We start from the raw sequence: 19,466 nt of genomic DNA, 5'->3' as shown, positions 1-19,466 counted from the left end.
AACAAATGATGATGAAGCTAAAGCTCACTTTAAACAGGCGAGATTCTTAACAAAGTGTCCTATTCTTACGCGGCTTAAACTTGGAGTAATAATTTCAACCCGTTTCTGTCAAGGGGGCTTCGATTTCTTTAAAAAGTCAATCAACACGAGAGACAACAATTCATTCCTGCTGGTCTCTTTTGAGATCAATGCTATCTTCTTACACTCTCTGAAAAAAGTTGCTGTGAAGCACTCTTGTAAGTTGTTCCCAGTTTTGACACAGTTGCATCGTCTTATCATAGCTCCTGCAACCACACGTCGCATAGGTGCATATGTCTAATCTCTATTTTGTCCCTTAGAATCTCTTATACCCTTTACACTTCGATATGTCTTCTCAAGGTTCCGTTCGAAAACGGAAAGGTGGTTCGGTTCCACCTCAAGCAAAAGATGCCTCTACTGTTGCGGCGCCGCATCCTGAGCTCGATGCTCTGGTGAAAGATTTACAAACCAAAACTGGACCAGAATGGGATTACCGGATCGCCCTGGCAATCATTACAATTCTGGCATTCGTCACAAGATTCTGGGGAATCAGTCATCCCAATGAGGTGGTGTTTGACGAAGTTCATTTCGGCAAGGTAACTTGCATTATATCCCTCCCTTCATAGTTCTAGCCTTTCTGACCCATTGTTCAACAGTTTGCCTCATATTACCTTGAGCGAACCTACTTCTTCGATGTCCATCCTCCTTTTGGGAAGCTTCTTTTCGCCCTGATGGGTTGGTTTGTGGGATACGATGGACATTTCCATTTCGAAAACATTGGGGATTCATACATCGACAACAAGGTGCCATATGTGGCTTTCCGCGCTATGCCTGCTCTTCTGGGAGCTTTGACAGTCCCAACTGTCTTCGCCATCATGTGGGAATCTGGTTACACTCTACCTGCCTGTGTCCTCTCCGCTTCATTGGTACTATTCGATAATGCGCATATTGGGCAAACCCGTTTGATCTTATTAGATGCCACCCTTGTTCTTGCAATGGCATGCAGTCTTCTATGCTATATCAAATTCTATAAACTCCGACACATTCCATTTTCGAGAAAGTGGTGGAAGTGGCTCCTTTTGACTGGATTCGCCTTGAGTTGCGACATTTCCACCAAATACGTTGGTACATTCGCATTTGTTACAATTGGTTCTGCAGTCGCAATTGACCTCTGGAGTTTGCTGGATATAAACCGCCGTCAGGGTGCTTTGAGCTTGCCAGAATTTGGCAAGCATTTCGCCGCTCGCGCCGTTGCCCTCATCATTGTGCCTTTCCTGTTCTACTTGTTTTGGTTCCAAGTACATTTCGCAATCTTGACCAAGTCTGGTCCAGGTGATGATTTCATGTCTCCTGAATTCCAAGAGACTCTTAGCGACAACGCCATGACCGCAAACGCTGTTACTATCAATTACTTTGATAATATTCAAATCAAGCACAAGGAAACACATGGATACCTTCACAGTCATCCCGATACATATCCTCTTAGATATGATGATGGTAGAGTCTCCAGTCAAGGTCAACAAGTCACTGGTTATCCTTATGCCGATGCCAACAACCACTGGCAAATCATTCCTGCAGGCACATTTGAAGAAGTTGAAGGCCGCCCTGTCAAGAACAATGAAGTTGTTAGATTAAGACACGTCATCACAAACACAATGCTCTTGTCCCACGATGTTGCTTCTCCATATTACCCAACAAACCAAGAATTCACAACAGTTTCCATCGAAGATGCATTGGGTGAGCGTCTAAATGATACTCTCTTTGAACTTCGAATTGAAAACGGCAAACCACGCCAAGATTTCAAGAGTCTCCAAGGACAATTCAAGCTCGTTCATTGGCCAAGTAAGGTTGCTATGTGGACACACACAACCCCTCTACCAGATTGGGCCTACAAACAACAAGAAATCAACGGAAACAAGAACTTGGCTCAAAGCTCTAACATATGGTACGTGGATGAGATACCATCCATTCCAAAGGACTCTCCTCGCCTGATCAAGGAGGAACGTAAAGTTAAGAGCGTTCCATTCTTGAAGAAATGGTTCGAGTTGCAAAGAGCAATGTTCTACCACAACAATGCTTTGACTAGCAGCCATCCATATGCTAGTGAACCTTTTGTTTGGCCATTCCTATTAAGAGGTGTTAGTTTCTGGACTCATAATGACACTAGACAACAAATCTACTTTTTAGGAAACCCTCTTGGTTGGTGGTTGGCAAGTAGTTTACTTGCAGTTTATGCTGGAATTTGGGCTGCTGATCAATTGTCATTACGCCGCGGAGTTGACGCATTAGACAACCGTGAGTCCTATCCTCGCTTATCTTCAAGACTTCTTAACTAACGATAATTTTTAGGTACCCGATCCCGCCTTTACAATTCTACCGGTTTCTTTTTCCTTGCTTGGGCAACACATTACCTACCATTCTACCTTATGGGCCGTCAACTGTTCTTGCATCATTATTTACCTGCTCACTTAGCATCATGTTTGATCACCGGTGCACTACTTGAGTTCATTTTCAACGTAGAGCCCATTATGGATGATGTTCCATCAGGAGTCGCAAAGAAGGCAGGTGCCGTCAAGAAGCATCTTCCAGCACGTGAAAAGCTCGCTGGACAGAACTTGATGATGTCCTGGGCTGCAGTTGGAGTCATTCTTTCTGTTGTACTTTTCGGATGGTACTTTTTCCTACCATTGACATACGGTTACCCAGGCCTTAGTGTGCCCGAAGTCAACGCAAGAAAATGGCTAGGATATGACCTTCATTTCGCCAAATAATTGGTGAAATTGAAGTAAACTTCAAGACCCCCGGTGATAATGGGAAAATGTAACAATATTTTGAGGTGTAGGTGACGGATGGATGGTCAAAAACGAAGTGTGATTTGGAATTTTGACGTTAGCGATGAGGATTTATACAAATATGGATCCTCTAGATTATATCTAAATTTAAAGATTTCTTAAATGCTTTCTGCTTCCAAACTATTACCTCTGTCGGTTTTTCTTTTGTTTAACCATAATGCTGTCACTTGAAATGTATAATATACGCCCTATTCTCAAGGAGAAATCTGACTAGACCAACGAGATGAACCACAAAATGTGACGATAGACTAAGTATTGCCAAATCTAAAGGGCTTTAACTAAATTTCCCAAACAGGTACACTTAGACTCAGGATATTTCAGACCACGGTGAAAATGTATGCTTCAAGACTCAAGTTCGATCAATAACCCGCTAACTTGGAGGTTGTAAAAGTCACTTGAACGAGCTGCTGCTGGCACTTTGGTATGCAAATTGATGGGCGGCGAGTGGAGTGGAGAGGTGATGAGGATGTCTGGTGTGCTTTGGAGGATACGAACGCAACTTAAAGAGAAAAGGAGAGTTGATTTAGATATCAGTGATTAGTGAGTAGTATCTCATGTGTATATGCGCATTGCCCCAAATATCGTTCTTGATAAGTATACGAATACTAACGCTAGCTCGTAACTTACGTCATAACTCTACTAGCGAGTATCATAGTGCTGCTGTGAAAAAGAGGATACCTACTTCGTGAATTCACAAATACAAGAGGATTTTAGGATTTGGGTTGAAATTTGCGATGTGTAATAGAGGTGAAGAAATGGATAGTGGTTTGTTGCGATTTGACGATTGTGGGCATTTGGATTGTGTTGTTTTGATCATAGGCTCCTCCTTAAATCAGCCGAAGAGCTAGTTGCAGGCGGCAGATGCAGTGTACATCAGATCGTATGTCATTTTCCACGTAGCAATTGCTATTATCTTTCAAAATGTCACAAACAACAAGACCTTACACGAAATAATACCGAGGTGGTTTGTGTTTTGTGATGACTCTATTGGAAGAAAGAAAAAAGAGTTGCGGAGATTAAGATCTTCATCTCCAGAGTATGTTGGTGTCTTTCTCCGATGTCCCTTTTTGCAGTCATACGAAAACTGATACCAGTAGCCTGCATTCCACAGGTTACTGAATGGGGCACCGCGTAAGCGTCATAGAATAACTTATCTATGTGAAAGAAAGAGATTAAAGGAGAGATTTCCCAGCCTTGACCGTGTTAAATATAAATTTGCCTTGTCCGGAGATCGTAACACAGTCATCTCACCTCCCTCGCCCCCAAACATTAAATTTGGGACACAGCATCCATACCAACCAACCTTTTGTGAAAGACCAACTCAGCTTTGGATATTTGTCAGCTGCAGTAAACTCTCACTCTTTATCTGTCACACAATCAATTTGCTGATTCATAAAGTCAAAAACGGGATATTCGCGAAGAGGCCGCTCTATGGAGTTGTTATCTCCGGTCCGGACTCCGGATCCGAATAATATGGAAGGAGAGGCTCCTTATTCACTGCCTCGTTCTTTCTACTCATGGTTTTGTTGTGAGAAGCGAGTACATATATTCGAGAGTTCGCATTGTAGAAAGTGAAAATCGCAATATTCAACTGCTTCTTCTTGTGTTCGATACACACAAACCACTGCTTCCCCTCCACACAAACAACAAACTTTCAAATAATCAACAACCACAAGAGAAAGAATCTCCATCGAAAAAATGCATTTCCTCATTTTAGGTGCATCTGGTAGAACAGGAAGTCTTGTACTTGCTGAAGCTCTCTCACAAAGTATGTATACCTCATCCCCTTACCCCGGTCCCAAGCCAAGCATTTCAATACCACCCCACACCCATCCATAAAAACCTACCAAGAATCCCCATTCGCTAACCCCTACCCCACCAGACCACACCGTCACAGCACTCGCACGCAATCCCTCTTCCATTCCCGAAGCCCCGGGCCTCACAATCATCAAAGGCACGCCATCCTCCTCCTCGGATCTCACAACCGTCTTTACCAGCGGTCCCAAAATCGACGCGGTCCTCGTAACCCTCTCATCTAGTCGGGCGTCGGATTCCCCCTTCGCAGCATCGACTTCTCCTCCTGATTTCCTTAAAAATGTCATCTCGACAGTTACGCAATCAATGGCTGCTCATGGTGTCAAGAAAATAGTCTACATGTCTGCTTTTGGAGTGGGTTCTTCGAATGGTGCGCTTTGGTTACCGATGCGTTTACTTATCAATAATTCGACAATGGGGAAAGTCGGATTTCAGGATCACGCTGCGGCGGAGGAAGTGCTGAAGGCTTCGGGCTTGGAGTACAGTGTTGTGAGAAGTGCGATGTTGAAGGAGGGAGAGAAGAAGAGTATTGTGGAGCATGGCGCTGAGGGAAAGGGAATGGGTCATTTGCCGGGATGTACGAGGAAGAGTGTTGCGGGATTCATGGTAGAGTTGGCCGAAAGACAGAGGTGGGAGAATAAAGTGGCGGTCATCTGTAATTAGGGAGTTACAGGTGATGGGAAGTGTGATTGCGCGGTCAATGAATGGATGATAAATAGCATATGCGGAGCCATTAGGTGTGGGGATTTTAGATCAGCTAGACAGTTTTGCTTTTTGCTTTTGTTGCTTAGAGAAAGATATCCATTGTTCTAATAATCTATTCGTTGCTCATTATTTAAACAAACTTGTCTTCCTACGGAAAAGATTATCCTGGCCTGACAATAATATTTTATAGATGTGGATCGTAAATATATTTTCAGTTGAAGAGGAAATGTACACACAATGAGAGTAACGCTATAGATTACTGAGGAAGGTGCCATTCAATTTTTTCCTTTTTTGATTCTCGACATATACGAAGCAGCGAACCACAAAAGAAGTTGCTCGTGTCTTAGCACGTACTGGGTAGCTATCGCCAATGAAGCATACCCCTCTTTCCGCCAATTATTCAACCTTCATTCCACCATCCTCATCATAGAAGATCTCTCTAACCTTGACACATCTCAAATGGTTCTTTCCTTGACTCAAAGTAGAATCATGATAAAACAACCACCATCGTCCTTGAAATTCCACAATACTATGATGAGTCGTCCATCCCACCACTGGCTCCAATAATCTCCCTCTATACACAAATGGTCCTTCGGGCTTGTCTCCTACCGCGTAACACAGGTAATGTGTATCACCCGTTGAGTATGAGAAATAGTATTTTCCTTTATATTTGTGCATCCACGATGCCTCAAAGAATCTTCTATCATGATCATCTGCACCAATCTTCTCGCCAGTTTTCTCATCCAAGATAGATATTTCTTGGACAGGAGAAGAGAACGAATGCATATCCTCACTCAATTTTCCCACTCTTGGACCCAGTGCAGGTCCAGTAGTAGGCTCCATGGTGCTATATTTTTCCTTTTCGAAAACCTCATGTTGGTTTCCCCAGCACTGAAGCTGACCACCCCATATTCCTCCAAAATAAACATAAGCCTCTCCGTCATCATCGACAAAACTACATGGATCGATACTGTAACTTCCCGGGATATAGTTCTCATCGGGAGTAAAAGGACCTTCAGGTTTATCGCTCTCGGCAACACCGATACGGAAAACACCATCATGGTCGCGAGCTGGAAAATATAAGTAGTATTTTCCATTCTTGGTGCAAGCGTCCGGGGCCCATAGTTGTTTGGAGGCCCAGGGAACAGAAGAATTTGAGAGAGCGACACCGTGATCGGTTACCTGACCGGGAATCGAGGACATTGAGAAGACGTGGTAATCTTCCATTGCATATTGATCTCCATTATCATTGTCTTGGATATCGGTTGGGATATCATGTGAGGGGTAGATGTAGAGAGTGTTGTTGAAAACATTAGCCGATGGGTCGGCGGTGTAGATGTGAGTAATAAGAGGTTCTTTGTCAGACATGATGTACGTAATTGATCAGAAATTTAGACGTTGCAATTGAGAGAAATAAAAAAATAAAGATGAGGAACAGGAGGGGATATTATATGCAGGCACAGGTTGTGGTGGGGGCTCGTTGCATTTATCCATTTATCCATAATGCTGGTTAGTTTAGTTGAGTTGCGGTTAAATAGGGGTAAATATTTTCAGAGTCGGTCCTTTCGTCAATTCTGATTCGTAGGCTTAATAGACAAGCTTGGCGATCATAAATCTAAATGACATCAACAATACGGGGCGAAGACGATTTTAAAATGGTGAAAAGAAATGTTGAGACAACACAGAAAACCAGGGCAACTAAGAAATCAACCGCAGCCCAAGGTAAAAACCAAAGCCCAAGGAATTGAACCCATATTGAAACATTGAGGAACGTTTTGGGCCTAAAAATACATGATCTTGATGTGTAAATTATTCCATCTACCTTCTCCAAGCATCCTCGTGGAAGACGAATTTGTAGTCGCATTTTCACATATTGATTCAAGGATAAGAAATGGAGATCTTCTCATATTGTGATACAATGAAGGCATGTCGTGCACACCAACAGCGTTCCAGTATCTAGCTACAGACACGACAAAGCTGGCTGACCAAAGAAATCCGTTCCTTGAAGTACACTGGTACAGTAAGACCCATTCATCAATTGCGACATATCTCAACTCCAAGTACAGTCCCCTGAATTCATTTTGAACATAAAGTCAAATTTAAGCGTTGAATAATGGCATCTAATTTGCCAATCTCGATCATTGGATGATCTTATTTGAAGCAGAAGAGAGAGGTACCTATATACTATTATCAAATCAAGCCCACAAATTTCAAAGTGTACTAGTATATTGATTATTAACAACCACATCACCCTCCCGTTCTATTCTCCCACTCATCGCCTGCAAATCAGTCACTTGCAAAAAAAAAGCGTATAATAAGAGTTGAGGCCCCGGCTTATCGCACACTACCCTTTTTCGTGACAAAATCCCTGCAAAAAAGTCGTTTTCCCATACAAATTTATTTCTTTTATAATTTATTTAATAATTGAAGAATTAATTTGAAAATCTCTTATATAAAAAATTACTATATTTGAAATCTTAAAAAATGAATGAATTATTTTTAGTATTTTTTTTGATATAATTATAGGTTTTCAAAGTTGAAATTTTTCGAAATTTATTACATGTAACGCTTTTTCCATATAAAAAAATCGATTTTTTTGGATTTTTTGGAAATTCTAACTTTGAAAACCTACAACTATATCAAAAAAAATACTAAAAATAATCCATTCATTTTTTTGAATAATTTTAATAATTAATTATAATATATATCAATTTCGATAATTTCATTTCTATATTTATTGAAATAATATATAATTCAAAAGTTGAAGAAATGAAGGTTTTTGGTGTGTTTTCGGCTAGTGTGCGATAAGCCGGGGCCTCAACTCTTACATTAAGAATATTTCCCTCATCCACCCGTAGCTCGTGATATATTCCTTCTTGTAAATCAATATGCCTATTGCCCAAACGCCTGGCTTAAAATTCCGCTCATTTCATGTCCCAATTGCTTATCCATCGTTGCCATGTATTCATAAAATGCAATAATCACATAACGATACAATCTTTCTGCCTCTCTGGCTGTTGAGGGGTCGGTAGCCCTTGGTTTGGGGCTTGAATCCTGCGCCCAGGAACCTGATCTATGAGCGTCTGACTACCCCCTCTAATGCCACCATGAGAAGCCGTATTACGGCGACCTGTAGCGCTAGCTGGCGGACGTTGCTGACTATCAGCGGTTGCTGTATAAGCACTTGTTCTCCGGCTTGGATCTGCGTTTGGATGTGCAGGATGATTATCTGGAGGTTGGTAAGCTGGTTCGGTAGCAGCTTGCTCGTATGTGGGAGGTGGTGCATCAATACCTGCTTCTGGGTCGACGGCAGGAGTGGCTACATTACTGTTGCGAGGAGGAATTGCGGGACGACCTCGTGTACTATTACTACCACGAATTGACCCTCCTCGGACTGGGACATTGACTCCACGGCCTCTGGTACTACCCCGTCCACTACCGCCCCGCTGGTTAACAGGGACATTACTACTATTGTTGCTGCTCCCCTGTTGCTCAATGTACTGCTGTGAAAGCTCCGACTCTCTTTGCCTTCGTGCGGTTTCATTTCGGTTACGCTCGTCCTCTTCTTCCTGCAGTTGTAGTGCCAAGGCGAAATCGTGATCTTCCTGTTCTGTGGTCGTACCTTGCTCGTGATTCTGCGATTCTTGTTGATTCCCCAATGGTGCGTCATGTGAATTTTCAACTCGATTATTGTTTCTACGGCCAGTGACTGTGGTCCAATTACCTTCTTCATTTCCTTGGTGTAGAGTGGAAGGTCCACCGACTAAACGAAAGTCACCAGAATAAAACTCAGCCCTTTCTCCATTAACATCAATAAGGCCTTCCCATACAACTTCTGCATGTCCGGCATAACCAGAATCTGTCACGAGCTGCAATAGTTGAAGAGTTGTCGGATGTTTGAAGATTGTGGAAAAGTGGTCATTTCGAAATAGAATGGCTACAGCACCTGGACTCATAGACTTAGTTATGAGATTCAAGCCGTGAGCTGTAAGCTGAGTTGCTGCGGAGATAAAAAAAGCTTTGATAGTTGAAATATCCTCTAGGATCCCTTGTTCCTCGAAACTGAGACCTTCAGCAACTAACTTTTCTTCTAATACCTCTTCATGAAACATCAGGTTTTGTGCGTCTTCATACGATTTAGCGGATCTTTTGAGTGCCATGTAAGCAGGCGATTCTTCCTCGGGGAGCCAACCATGAATCAAAGGCACAGAGAAGGTACCATATAATTTCATTTCACGAGTTTCCTCAAATGTACCTGGAAGCGAACTCTCACGCTGCGCAGGATGAATGTGTGGCATTGAGTTTCTGGGGTCATTCGCTGATTGAGTAGAGTCAACGGGAAAGAAGAGGGGGTTAACGTTCATTCCCGTATGGAGTGTTAGCAGAAAGGAATATAGATCGCCCACGTCTGGAAGCTCTTGTGCAGCATCTCCACGTCGCCCGGACATGAGTTCATCAAAAACTGCATCGAGCAATAATCCGAGACTGACCTGCTCTCGCGACCGGAGTGTCTCCACTAGAGCAGTTTCCACATTTGCGGGTGTCGATAAAGTCAAAGCATTCACAAGAGCCAACAGAGGACAAGGTCCATTGGCATTTTGTACCAGAATAGGTGAAATTCTGGGGTTATGTTGGGCATTGATGTCATGCCAAGATATTTTCTTAATCTCGTACGTCTCTTTCTTCTGTCTTAGAGCAGCTGTTGACACACCAGGTGTCGTAATCGGTATTGTACTTGTGTTTGCCGCATCTAAGACTGGGCGCGGAGGCTGGGGAGGAGGATGTTCTTGAGAGTTGCGCGGTGGAAGCGCTGGAGCAATTTCCTCAGAGGGTATTCTAAAAATCTCTGTGCCATCTGCACCGACTACTCCACTTTGCTGAACATTCTCTGGTATGGTATCATGATCAATTAAATTCCACCCTTCCGCAGGAGGGTTAGAATATTGTGCGTTCCCAGAGGACTGAACTGGAATCGTTTGTGACTGATTCGAACTTTGGCCATGAGTAGAGTCCCATGCATGTTGGTCTTCTAGTATCTCCTGCGTTTCGTGCGTAGGTAATGTCGACTTCTTGGGGCTAACTGGCGTTCCTTCTTCCTCTTCACCATCGTCATAATCATCCTCATCCCATGCTGGAGATTCAGGCTCATCAATATCTACCAAAAGTGATTGTTGCGAATTTTGGGACAAGCCGGAAGAGGTAACGATGTTTGCGGGATTTGCGCCTGACCAGGCTTCGTTTCCTGAATCTTCGCGTTGAAGGCTGGATGTTTGTAATGGCAGCTTTTCGTTCGTGATGGGTTGCCAAGGGTTTGTGTCTTGCCCAGAAACTCCCAAGTTCGAAAATTGTTGAGTTACTATAAAGAAGATTAGTACAAAGTCAGGTTAGATGGGTGCTGACAAACCTTGAGATATTGGAGGAGGAGGAGGTGGTGGTGGATAACCCGGCTGTGTGGGTTTCTCTGTGAGCTCATTCCAGATATCTGCACTACTTTCCTTTCCATCGGATACTGCACTTTGCGAACTTTGTGATTGCTGCCTTCTTAAAAATGGGTTCGTGATTGAGGAATTGGGTTTTAGCATATCCTGAGAAGACTTGGGAGGGATTGTCGATGGCCCAACTCTTAAAGCGTCGGGAAGGCTTTTGGGATCGGGATGAGAATGTTCCTCTTCATTCCAAACATTAGGCTCTATGTTATCTGCAGGATGATCATAAATCACATTGTGATTCCTTTCGGGGCGGGGGATATGATGTGGATCCGAAGATACTGGGGTAATGGGGTATGGCGGCGAGGAGGTGTTGTTGGAAGGGATGCTGGATTGGGGAACGGGCTTTCGGGTGACCATCGTGAGTGATAGTTCTCCGATAGCAAGAAGTATTATTTAGAGCGGGGTGAAGTTTCGTTCCTGTCGATTGAATATCTGGGGTAAAATTGATATTCTGGATTCCTCAAATATCGGTATCAGCGAACCATGAGGTCATAACCAATTCAAAGCAAGACGATAGCAGAATGCAACCACAACTCTGCTTTTAAATTTGTCTCAGAAAGCTTTTAGATTTGTAAGAGGATACAATCGAGCTCCTTTCAAAGGGGTTGAAAGTAGAAATCACTCGTATGTTTTAAATAGAGCTTCCAAAGGTCGATTTCCTTGAAAGACTACCTAGGTATCGATGGTATCGATAAGTACCTAGTAAGATGAGTGGGTATCGTATCCGTATCTGCGCTTTTGATGTGGAATGTATCGTATGCGGCTGGGGAATTGATGGTGTTAAAGCAATTGCGACAAACTTGGTGTTTCTTTCTCACAAAAGTTGAAGTAAAGATAGTTGGCACAGAAGAATATATTGGTGACAGTGAGCATTCAATTTGCTTAGTATTTATCAAAAGGAATTGCTTGCGCGTCTTAGAGCTTACTGCTATTGAGGTCAAACTTGGCCGGGGCCGGGGTAGTTCAGTGTGGCTCAATATGTGGCTGAGCATTGCCACACATGGAAGGCTGAAGTATCTGACAAAAGGTTTGGCCAATGATACGGAATCTTATGGAGAAGAAAAAATTAACTAAACGCAAGGCTACCAGAATCATTTGTGCTCAGAAAATAAATGAATATCGATTGATAGACAACGATAACAATCGGTACCCAATTGCATATACCTTTGAATACCTCCGATTAAGAGAGTGTTCTTACTATTCAGAATATGCACAACTTGGTTAAAGCAAATGCTTGGGTAGCACTAAGACTACCTTCAGACAACCTCAAAGTCTTACAAGTTGTTCCAAATACGTGAGTGAGTTTCGATAGCGTTGGGGGAGAATTTTCTTCTATCTACAGTTTTCTCGAATTTTGACAGAAGCTCCTTGCTGACAATTGCACCAGTCCAATCTCACTGGGAAAATATGGTACATTTCCGAGCAATCTCATAATTGATCGTCCCTATAACCTCAAGTACGAACTTATCGACCGACAAAAGGATCAAAAATACTCGGATCTGAGGATTGTACCTGCTTCCGAGATCCATGCCGACACAATAGCAGAAGAAAATGCAGCAGCGAATCCGGTTCCAGATGAAAATGTAATAATTGGAGGGGATGGGGTCGAATTTGAACTTGTTGGAGAAAATGGCGAAGTTATTATGCGCTCGAATCGCGAAACTATTGATGACTCTGCCAGGCAGACCCTAACTCAAGAGGAAATTGAAACCTTAAAAAGAGACGGCGCAGCAGCAGGAAAGGATCTCATTGCCAAACTAATGCTATCGCACACTGCCCTCGACGAAAAGACTTCTTTCTCGTTAGCAAAATATAAGCTGCTGAAAACTAGAAAATACCTGCGGCAATTCACAATTCTACCAATGGATGTGGCAATGATGGATTACTGGATGATGAAAGAGAAAGATGCTAGCAAGATCATGGAATGCAGAGATGAAATGCTCGCTTTGGCTGGAAGCTGGGCAAATGTACATTTCTCCGAGGATCCAGAAAGCGAGCATACCGACGACCCTCTCAATACAAGTGGTGGCGGGCGACTATTAGTTGTGGATGAGACTGGTGGTTTACTGGTTGCAGCTATGGCCGAGAGAATGGGCCTACTGTACCCAGAAGAAGATCAAGATTTACCCACGGAATTCACAGGAGCGTCAGAAGAAGCCCAAGCTGATAAAGAACCAGCTCCTCGACACCAGCACGATCGTCAATATCGACCTTATGCCAGTACTAATACCTTGACTCTAATACACACCAACTCTCAACCAAATCTTTCACTCCTGAAATACTTCAATTTCAATATTGATAGTCCTGCAGCATCGCACCCTCTGACTAGACGACTCCTACCTATATCCTGGCTTCAACTCATTTCGCCAGAAAGCGATGGTTTGTATTCATCTCCACCTCCTTCAGCAACTCCAGAGGAATTATCAAAATGGAGTTCGGGCAAGAGAGGAACCCATTTTCGAAAGAAGCGTCGCTGGGAGAGAATTAGACATATAGTATCGACTACACAACATGGCGACTTCACCGGCTTAGTGGTAGCTTCCAACATGGACCCTATATCTATTATCCGCCGCACTATTCACCTTCTACGACCCAGTGCTACCATCACCATATACTCCCCCACTATTGAACCCCTAGTCGCCCTTGCAGATCTTTACAGCACGAGCAGAAGAACAGCATTCATTCAATCACCCCCAGAAGAGTTGAAGGGGCTGTCACAAGCCGAAATAGCAACATGGCAAGGAAATGAAGATTTCCCTCTCAATCCCTCGCTTATCTTGAATACATCGGTACAGAGCTGTAGAAAACGCGAGTGGCAAGTTCTGCCAGGAAGAACTCATCCTTTGATGACGAGCAAGGGTGGTGCTGAGGGATATTTGTTTACGGGAACGAGAGTTGTTCCCGCGGAGGGGAAAGTATCCGCCAGAGGGAAGTTTTCGAAAAGACCAAAGGTAGTTGAAGTAGAGAAAACGAGTACGGGAGCTACGGAGGATGTTGAAGGGAGTGCGAATAAAAAAATTAAATTGGAACCCGGAAGTTTGGATATTCAAACGAATGGCGAACAAGATGTAAATATGGGAATATAGAGCTAGACTCCAATGCAATTAATATATCGCGCTTTCTTTGCACTGCACATATCTAGTGAAGTATAGAATCGATATTGTATTTGGTAAAGTAGTCTGGAAGATTGGTGGACCTCTTCAGCCTGTCCTTCTCTCTTGGCCATCCCTCCACCTGGCTTCGTTTCGTAACCACAACTATATCTTTGTATCGCCCATAATAACACCGCCAACTCCCTAACAAATGCATGCTCCCAACTTGCAACGTCATCTTCTTTTTTTCAAGCAGCTTATATTCATATCTACAGACCTCCTCACAGACTCTTTCCCATAAACTTCCTCTTCGTGAAGCTCAACCACCATTTACTTGGCATCCTGTCCTCAGTATCGTAAATGCGTGCTAACAATCTACTTGCCAATTCCTGACGCACTTGCCCTAGATACTGTCGGAGGGTCTCGGCTTCTTGTCTTGAGGCGGGTGCCTCGAACATCTATTTTGGAGTGCCTGTTAGCTTCCCTCATTTCATTCCGACTCCTATCCCAATACACAATTTCCAATTCCAAGCCCACAGCTAGAAACCTAACAACACAAGTAAAACGGAAACCAAACCCACCTGATTCAAAGGAAACCCTGGCTCTCCGGGAATGGCAAAATTGCTATCCAGCGCAATATTCTGGACTTCCTTCTGCGCCTCCCTAAACTCCATCTTCGGTCTCACTTTCCCAATACACTCGCTAACCCACAAAATTCCATAAATCAAAAGACGATCTGGGGGCCCCTGGATTTCAAAATTGCGGAAAAATGTGTTGGCGCGGAAGAGCGAAAGTACTTCGTCTAATGCATCGTAGGATTCGGAATCGGGCTCTGGGGAGAGATGTGCTGGGAGAGAGGGATCGAGAGGGAGTGTGTAGGCGGGTCCGCGGACTTTTGTGCGGAGAGGGAGGAGAGGGAAGTTTCCAATTAGGTGGAGAGGAGTGGAGGAGTCTTCGTTGAATATGCTGTTGTAGGCCTAGGAGAGGTGGTGTGTTAGCTTTGTCCAAGGTATGACGGGTGAGGTGTTTGAAGATCAGAGCGGTTCTGAAATGTTTATCTCGATATTATTTTTCGATTGAAAGAATTGAAACATAGAATTGTATCAAATACTTACGGGCATATTGAACAATTTGCGTTTGTAAATATGGGAAAAGGTGTACGAGTTGTTAATGTAGAGGGGCTTGAAGCTGCGTCAGTTCAAGGAGAGGTGTCGGCTGGTTAAGCTATCTGTTGGCCTGAGGCTGACGTAGCTACGCTTTTGATCCACCTCGCTGTGGAGCTGAACGACAACTTTATATCCACTTCAACGGCATTTCATAAGCGCATGAAGTTATTTTGGAAGACTCTTGTGAGTGAGATGGTCTTGGAGAATTTGATGAAGTTACCATTGTAATGTCTGAAGTTATCCAATGCCGAGAGCGGGAGTAGGAAGTTCTGCTATCTTCTCTCCTACTATTGCTCAGCATGTGGTGCACAGCCTGGCACCGGCAATCTGAGTCTGTCCAATTTGTTCACTAATTTCGACACGTTCAACCCAAGCATGTTTGTGAGCTTTCTACTCTTGTAGTTTTATAGGCTAGGAACAGACCAGTCTACCAGCCCTTGAAACATAATGCGCGAGATAAAACTTTCACGAAAAGCTGGACCATCAGCGAATCAAGACTTCAATCTGTTTCAAGCACCTGGAAAAGTTTTCCATGTGAATATGCCCTAAGTTAAGTTGTGTAGATTTAAGCAGTATCCTTACCGCTGAACCTTGTCCATTGCAATTTGAAAAGCACTTGCTTCTGTAGGAAGCGACTATGAACCTTTGTTATAGACTCATGCCGACTCGGCAAAGAAACATAAATAGAAAACGTTCTTGAGAATGAATGCATATGTTAGATTTCGAGTTGAAGTTGAGTTTGAGGGCTAGTATATGTTACCACAAAGCCTGTCTCAGTCAAACTCCTGGTCCCGGTTCATTTGAGTTCAGCTAACATCAATTTTACATTTGCACTTTATTCCTTTGCATGTATTTCTTATTTTGTAATCAGATTATCAACTTAAAGAGTTGAGTATTTAGTAGTCTAGACTACAATCATTCTTGATACCTTACTTAAAAATGATAACAATCAAACCGTTTCAACAGATAGATTGTTTGAATCAATGACCATCTCAATATCTGGAATAGTCTTAGTATTGGTGTTTTTTCTTATGATACAAAGTCTGTGGCCGGACTTTTAGACACAGCAACAGAATCTTAGATGTCGAGCCATGTCAACTTTTGCTGCTGGGCAGTAGATACGTTCATATCGCACCCAATCTCATGGTCACATATGTGGAAGATTTCCCGATTTAATTCCAGATATCTCACTGCTTCGATCAGCTTCATCCAAACTGACTGGTGACTTGTGTTACTCCCCTACCTGACAAACAGGCTCGAGATTTTACTGAAATTTGTTGCAATACTTGGGACTGACGAAGGAGCTCGCACCCTCGACTTTTCATGGGGTATTTTACTATTGCAGTGATTTGTGAATCTTTCTAACGTTGGGTTTCAATAAAATTCCATGGATGCTTCAAACTCTGATATTGCTCTATGAAGCTTGTTCATATCTGAGCTTGAGTAGCGAGCATCGTTAAAACATCACAACAAATCCAATCAAATGTTAGTGTTCATTAAAATTGAGCGGACAAATCAAAGTGTTGTCCTCCAATGATGATTGATTGTTCCATATTTGGAGGTGCATCTGACTTCGGAGAAGGTGCATTTTCAATGATTCAGTGACTCGCAACCCCTCGCTGTTCTAGCATGCTAAGTTTGAAAGATGGCAAAGGCTTTGTAAGAGTATTTCACACCTGGTGCCAAATGAAATCAATCGAAAGCGTTGCAAAGCATTTCGGAAAATTGTTCCTACATCAGCAAAACTTTCCCACAGAGATTTTTTACCATATACGTCTTTTTGCTCCAATATAGTTGACACATGCTGTTCTTCGCCTTTCTATTCGTTGTCATATCAAAAATCATGAGATATCATCATCGCCCAAACGTACATGCTCTCTTTTACCCGCACCCCTGCATAACCCAGATTCCGGATAAAATGTGATAATACACTTCCCGACGGCTCGCCGGGAAATTGAAATTCGTTAAATGAAAATCCGGGGTATGTGGCAACACTGCCGAAGGAACACCGCATGTGGGGCGTTTCAAGGCAAGATTTAAGGAGAGTCGCTGAAGATTTGCAATCCCATAGGCGGAGTTTATATGACGACTAATACTTAATATATTAATATAGAGTCGATCTGCTTCATATTGAGGCTTTCAGCATCAATCATGAGACGAGTTATTTGCTCCTGTGACTAGAAGCTTGATTGCCAATGTTTCTGTCATAGTTGTAGTTCATTTGTACATTTGTAAGATTGAACTGCCGTGTTCGCTTCTATCAACCAGGAAAGGGAGGAGATATCGATGCTTGGCAGTCGAAGTATAAATCAGCCACCAAATCCCTAAATACAGTCCGAGTATACAACCACCAAAGTCTATCCCATCAAGACAGTGACCATGTTTTCCAAGCAACTCACAGCTTTAGTACTCGTCTCTGCCGTACAGGCTCATGGCACAGTCTCTGGAATCGTCGCGGATGGAATTTAGTAAGATTTTCCCTCCTTAAACATGATACATCTCTCCAGAAACTGAGCTAACAATATCAAGTTACGATGGATACAATCCAAGCTATCAATATACCTCACCCGCCCCCGTAACCGTTGGCTGGCTGATACCTAAAGACCTCGACAACGGTTTCGTCTCTCCAGCTGCGTACACGTCTTCCGATATTATCTGCCACGTTGGCGCAACACCAGCCCAAATCGAGGCTCCCGTTAAGGCAGGTGGAAAGGTTGAACTTCAATGGACACCATGGCCCGTATCTCATAAGGGTCCGGTCATCGATTACCTGGCCAACTGCAATGGTCCATGCGAGACTGTCGACAAAACAACACTGAAATGGTTCAAGATCGATCAAGTTGGATTGATCAGTCCAACGGCAGAGACCAGTGGTCTATGGGGCACTGATGTATTGATTGCCAATAATAATAGCTGGACTGTCACGATCCCCTCAAATATCGCGACTGGAAACTATGTTCTTCGCCACGAAATCATCGCGCTCCATGCTGCTAGCTCTACGAATGGCGCTCAAAATTATCCACAGTGTGTCAATCTTGCAATCAAGGGTACTGGAACAACAAAACCAGCCGGTGTACCCGCGACTAGCTTTTACACTCCTACCGATCCGGGTATACAGTTCAGTATTTATGGATCTCTTTCGACTTATACTGTTCCTGGTCCTGCTCTCTACAGTGGTGCAATCTCAGTTACGCAAACGCTCCCCGCTGCACCAACCGCGAGCGCAAGTGGTGTTTATACTGTTTCATGATGAAGTTGAAAACATAGCTGCTTGGGCTTCGAGAGTGAGGAAGATATTGGAAACCGATGTTGATATGATGGGGCTTGTGATGTGTTGTTTGTTTTTGTGAATGATTGGGTTTATGTAGCAAAGAATGAAAAGACGTTGCCAACAGAAAATGCGCCTTTGAACTTTAACATCCACCTTGCAAGAATAATTCTCTTATAATGGCATAATCATAGTAAAAAGAAGATAAACCCATTATTTCAAAGCCTTAGTACGGCTTATCAATCCTGAAATGTTTCTAATTCCTCCAAACCTTAATACAACCTCAACATCGACCACCCAGCAATCTCGCAAAGTTCATTCATGACCTTATCAAATGCGATAATCGTAATCGACTATATATACCGCGATAACTGAAGCTTCCCCATCCAGATCGCAAAGGCGACAAACAGTCCTGTTTGTTCAGGTCAAATGCGGTCTGGTGGTGGAGTGGTAATACGCCTGGTTCGAATCGGAAAAAAATCCCGTCGCGGGGTTTCTCCTCCCGCCCCTCTCATGGGGTGGCAAGGTTTTGCCATTTCTGACTGCTTTTTCTTTTTGTGTCATGGCTTAGAAAGTATCACTGCCATTTATTAATGATTGTGAGAGAAGTGCTTGTTTTTATCCTCTCTTGGTTCTTGTTGTTGTGTGGTAAGCGAAGGGTTGAATTTTTGAGTGGGGGAAATGAAGCGAGGGAGAGTGAATGAGGTTATTGTGGACTTTGGAGATGAAGGCGAGGTGAGCTATAGCTGTATTAAGCTTAACAGTGATGAATGGAAGTTGGAAAAAGCTGCAAAATATCTAATGGAATGCGTCAAGTTACAAAGTACAAAAGGTTGCATCCTGCAGCAACGCTGATCATGTTGCCGACTTCTGCCCGTCGAGGGTCACAATTTGTGATGTGAAAGTTTGTTTCATCCAAACCCCATGGGACAATAACATTTAAGATTTTCTTGTGACACAGATGATTGTTGATTTCAACAAGCTGAAGTTAAATTCATCTGAATGATCACGAGCTTTCTTGGAGCGCGGTGTGGCCTCCAGTAATATTCCCAATGTTAAGA

General features: G+C 43.2%; 7 protein-coding genes across 7 annotated transcripts; 4 read left to right on the top strand and 3 right to left on the bottom strand.

The window, feature by feature from the left end:
• Window positions 1-365: 365 nt before the first annotated feature.
• On the top strand, window positions 366-2,789 carry EAE98_000530 (uncharacterized protein; the record flags this gene model as incomplete). The annotated part of the gene is made up of 3 exons (XM_038948148.1): window positions 366-614; window positions 675-2,313; window positions 2,368-2,789. The coding sequence occupies 3 exons, from the start codon at window positions 366-368 to the stop codon at window positions 2,787-2,789; spliced, it is 2,310 nt and encodes a 769-aa protein (XP_038815825.1).
• Window positions 2,790-4,568: 1,779 nt separating this feature from the next.
• EAE98_000529 (uncharacterized protein) lies at window positions 4,569-5,348 on the top strand (the record flags this gene model as incomplete). The annotated part of the gene is made up of 2 exons (XM_038948147.1): window positions 4,569-4,638; window positions 4,753-5,348. 2 exons carry the CDS (start codon window positions 4,569-4,571, stop codon window positions 5,346-5,348), a joined length of 666 nt encoding a protein of 221 aa, XP_038815824.1.
• Window positions 5,349-5,786: 438 nt separating this feature from the next.
• On the bottom strand, window positions 5,787-6,758 carry EAE98_000528 (uncharacterized protein; the record flags this gene model as incomplete). The annotated part of the gene is made up of 1 exon (XM_038948146.1): window positions 5,787-6,758. One exon carries the CDS (start codon window positions 6,756-6,758, stop codon window positions 5,787-5,789), a length of 972 nt encoding a protein of 323 aa, XP_038815823.1.
• A 1,249-nt stretch (window positions 6,759-8,007) lies between these two features.
• EAE98_000527 (uncharacterized protein) lies at window positions 8,008-11,695 on the bottom strand. The gene is made up of 2 exons (XM_038948145.1): window positions 10,795-11,695; window positions 8,008-10,746 (listed from the first exon to the last, which is right to left on the bottom strand). Exons 1-2 carry the CDS (start codon window positions 11,234-11,236, stop codon window positions 8,372-8,374), a joined length of 2,817 nt encoding a protein of 938 aa, XP_038815822.1. The 5' UTR covers window positions 11,237-11,695; the 3' UTR covers window positions 8,008-8,371.
• Window positions 11,696-12,087: 392 nt separating this feature from the next.
• Window positions 12,088-13,965, top strand: EAE98_000526 (uncharacterized protein; the record flags this gene model as incomplete). Its single annotated transcript, XM_038948144.1, has 2 exons — window positions 12,088-12,173; window positions 12,267-13,965. The coding sequence occupies 2 exons, from the start codon at window positions 12,088-12,090 to the stop codon at window positions 13,963-13,965; spliced, it is 1,785 nt and encodes a 594-aa protein (XP_038815821.1).
• Window positions 13,966-14,252: 287 nt separating this feature from the next.
• On the bottom strand, window positions 14,253-15,092 carry EAE98_000525 (uncharacterized protein; the record flags this gene model as incomplete). The annotated part of the gene is made up of 3 exons (XM_038948143.1): window positions 14,253-14,429; window positions 14,553-14,948; window positions 15,087-15,092. 3 exons carry the CDS (start codon window positions 15,090-15,092, stop codon window positions 14,253-14,255), a joined length of 579 nt encoding a protein of 192 aa, XP_038815820.1.
• Window positions 15,093-17,236: 2,144 nt separating this feature from the next.
• EAE98_000524 (uncharacterized protein) lies at window positions 17,237-18,533 on the top strand. The gene is made up of 2 exons (XM_038948142.1): window positions 17,237-17,605; window positions 17,667-18,533. The coding sequence occupies exons 1-2, from the start codon at window positions 17,517-17,519 to the stop codon at window positions 18,385-18,387; spliced, it is 810 nt and encodes a 269-aa protein (XP_038815819.1). The 5' UTR covers window positions 17,237-17,516; the 3' UTR covers window positions 18,388-18,533.
• The last annotated feature ends 933 nt before the right edge of the window (window positions 18,534-19,466 follow it).

Source organism: Botrytis deweyae (genome assembly GCF_014898535.1).
Source record: "Botrytis deweyae strain B1 chromosome Unknown BDEW_001, whole genome shotgun sequence".
Taxonomy (NCBI): Eukaryota; Fungi; Ascomycota; class Leotiomycetes; order Helotiales; family Sclerotiniaceae; genus Botrytis; species Botrytis deweyae.
This window is presented reverse-complemented; position numbering and strand designations above follow the sequence as displayed.

What these genes read in the sequence shown, in the direction of transcription:
- EAE98_000527 (XM_038948145.1), bottom strand. Translation starts at nt 11,236, where the DNA reads ATGGTCACCCGAAAGCCCGTTCCCCAATCCAGCATCCCTTCCAACAAC. An exon ending in TCCTCCTCCAATATCTCAAG is followed by an intron (nt 10,747 to 10,794) that starts GTTTGTCAGCAC and finishes TCTTCTTTATAG; the next exon opens with TAACTCAACAATTTTCGAAC.
- EAE98_000524 (XM_038948142.1), top strand. Translation starts at nt 17,517, where the DNA reads ATGTTTTCCAAGCAACTCACAGCTTTAGTACTCGTCTCTGCCGTACAG. An exon ending in ATCGTCGCGGATGGAATTTA is followed by an intron (nt 17,606 to 17,666) that starts GTAAGATTTTCC and finishes AACAATATCAAG; the next exon opens with TTACGATGGATACAATCCAA.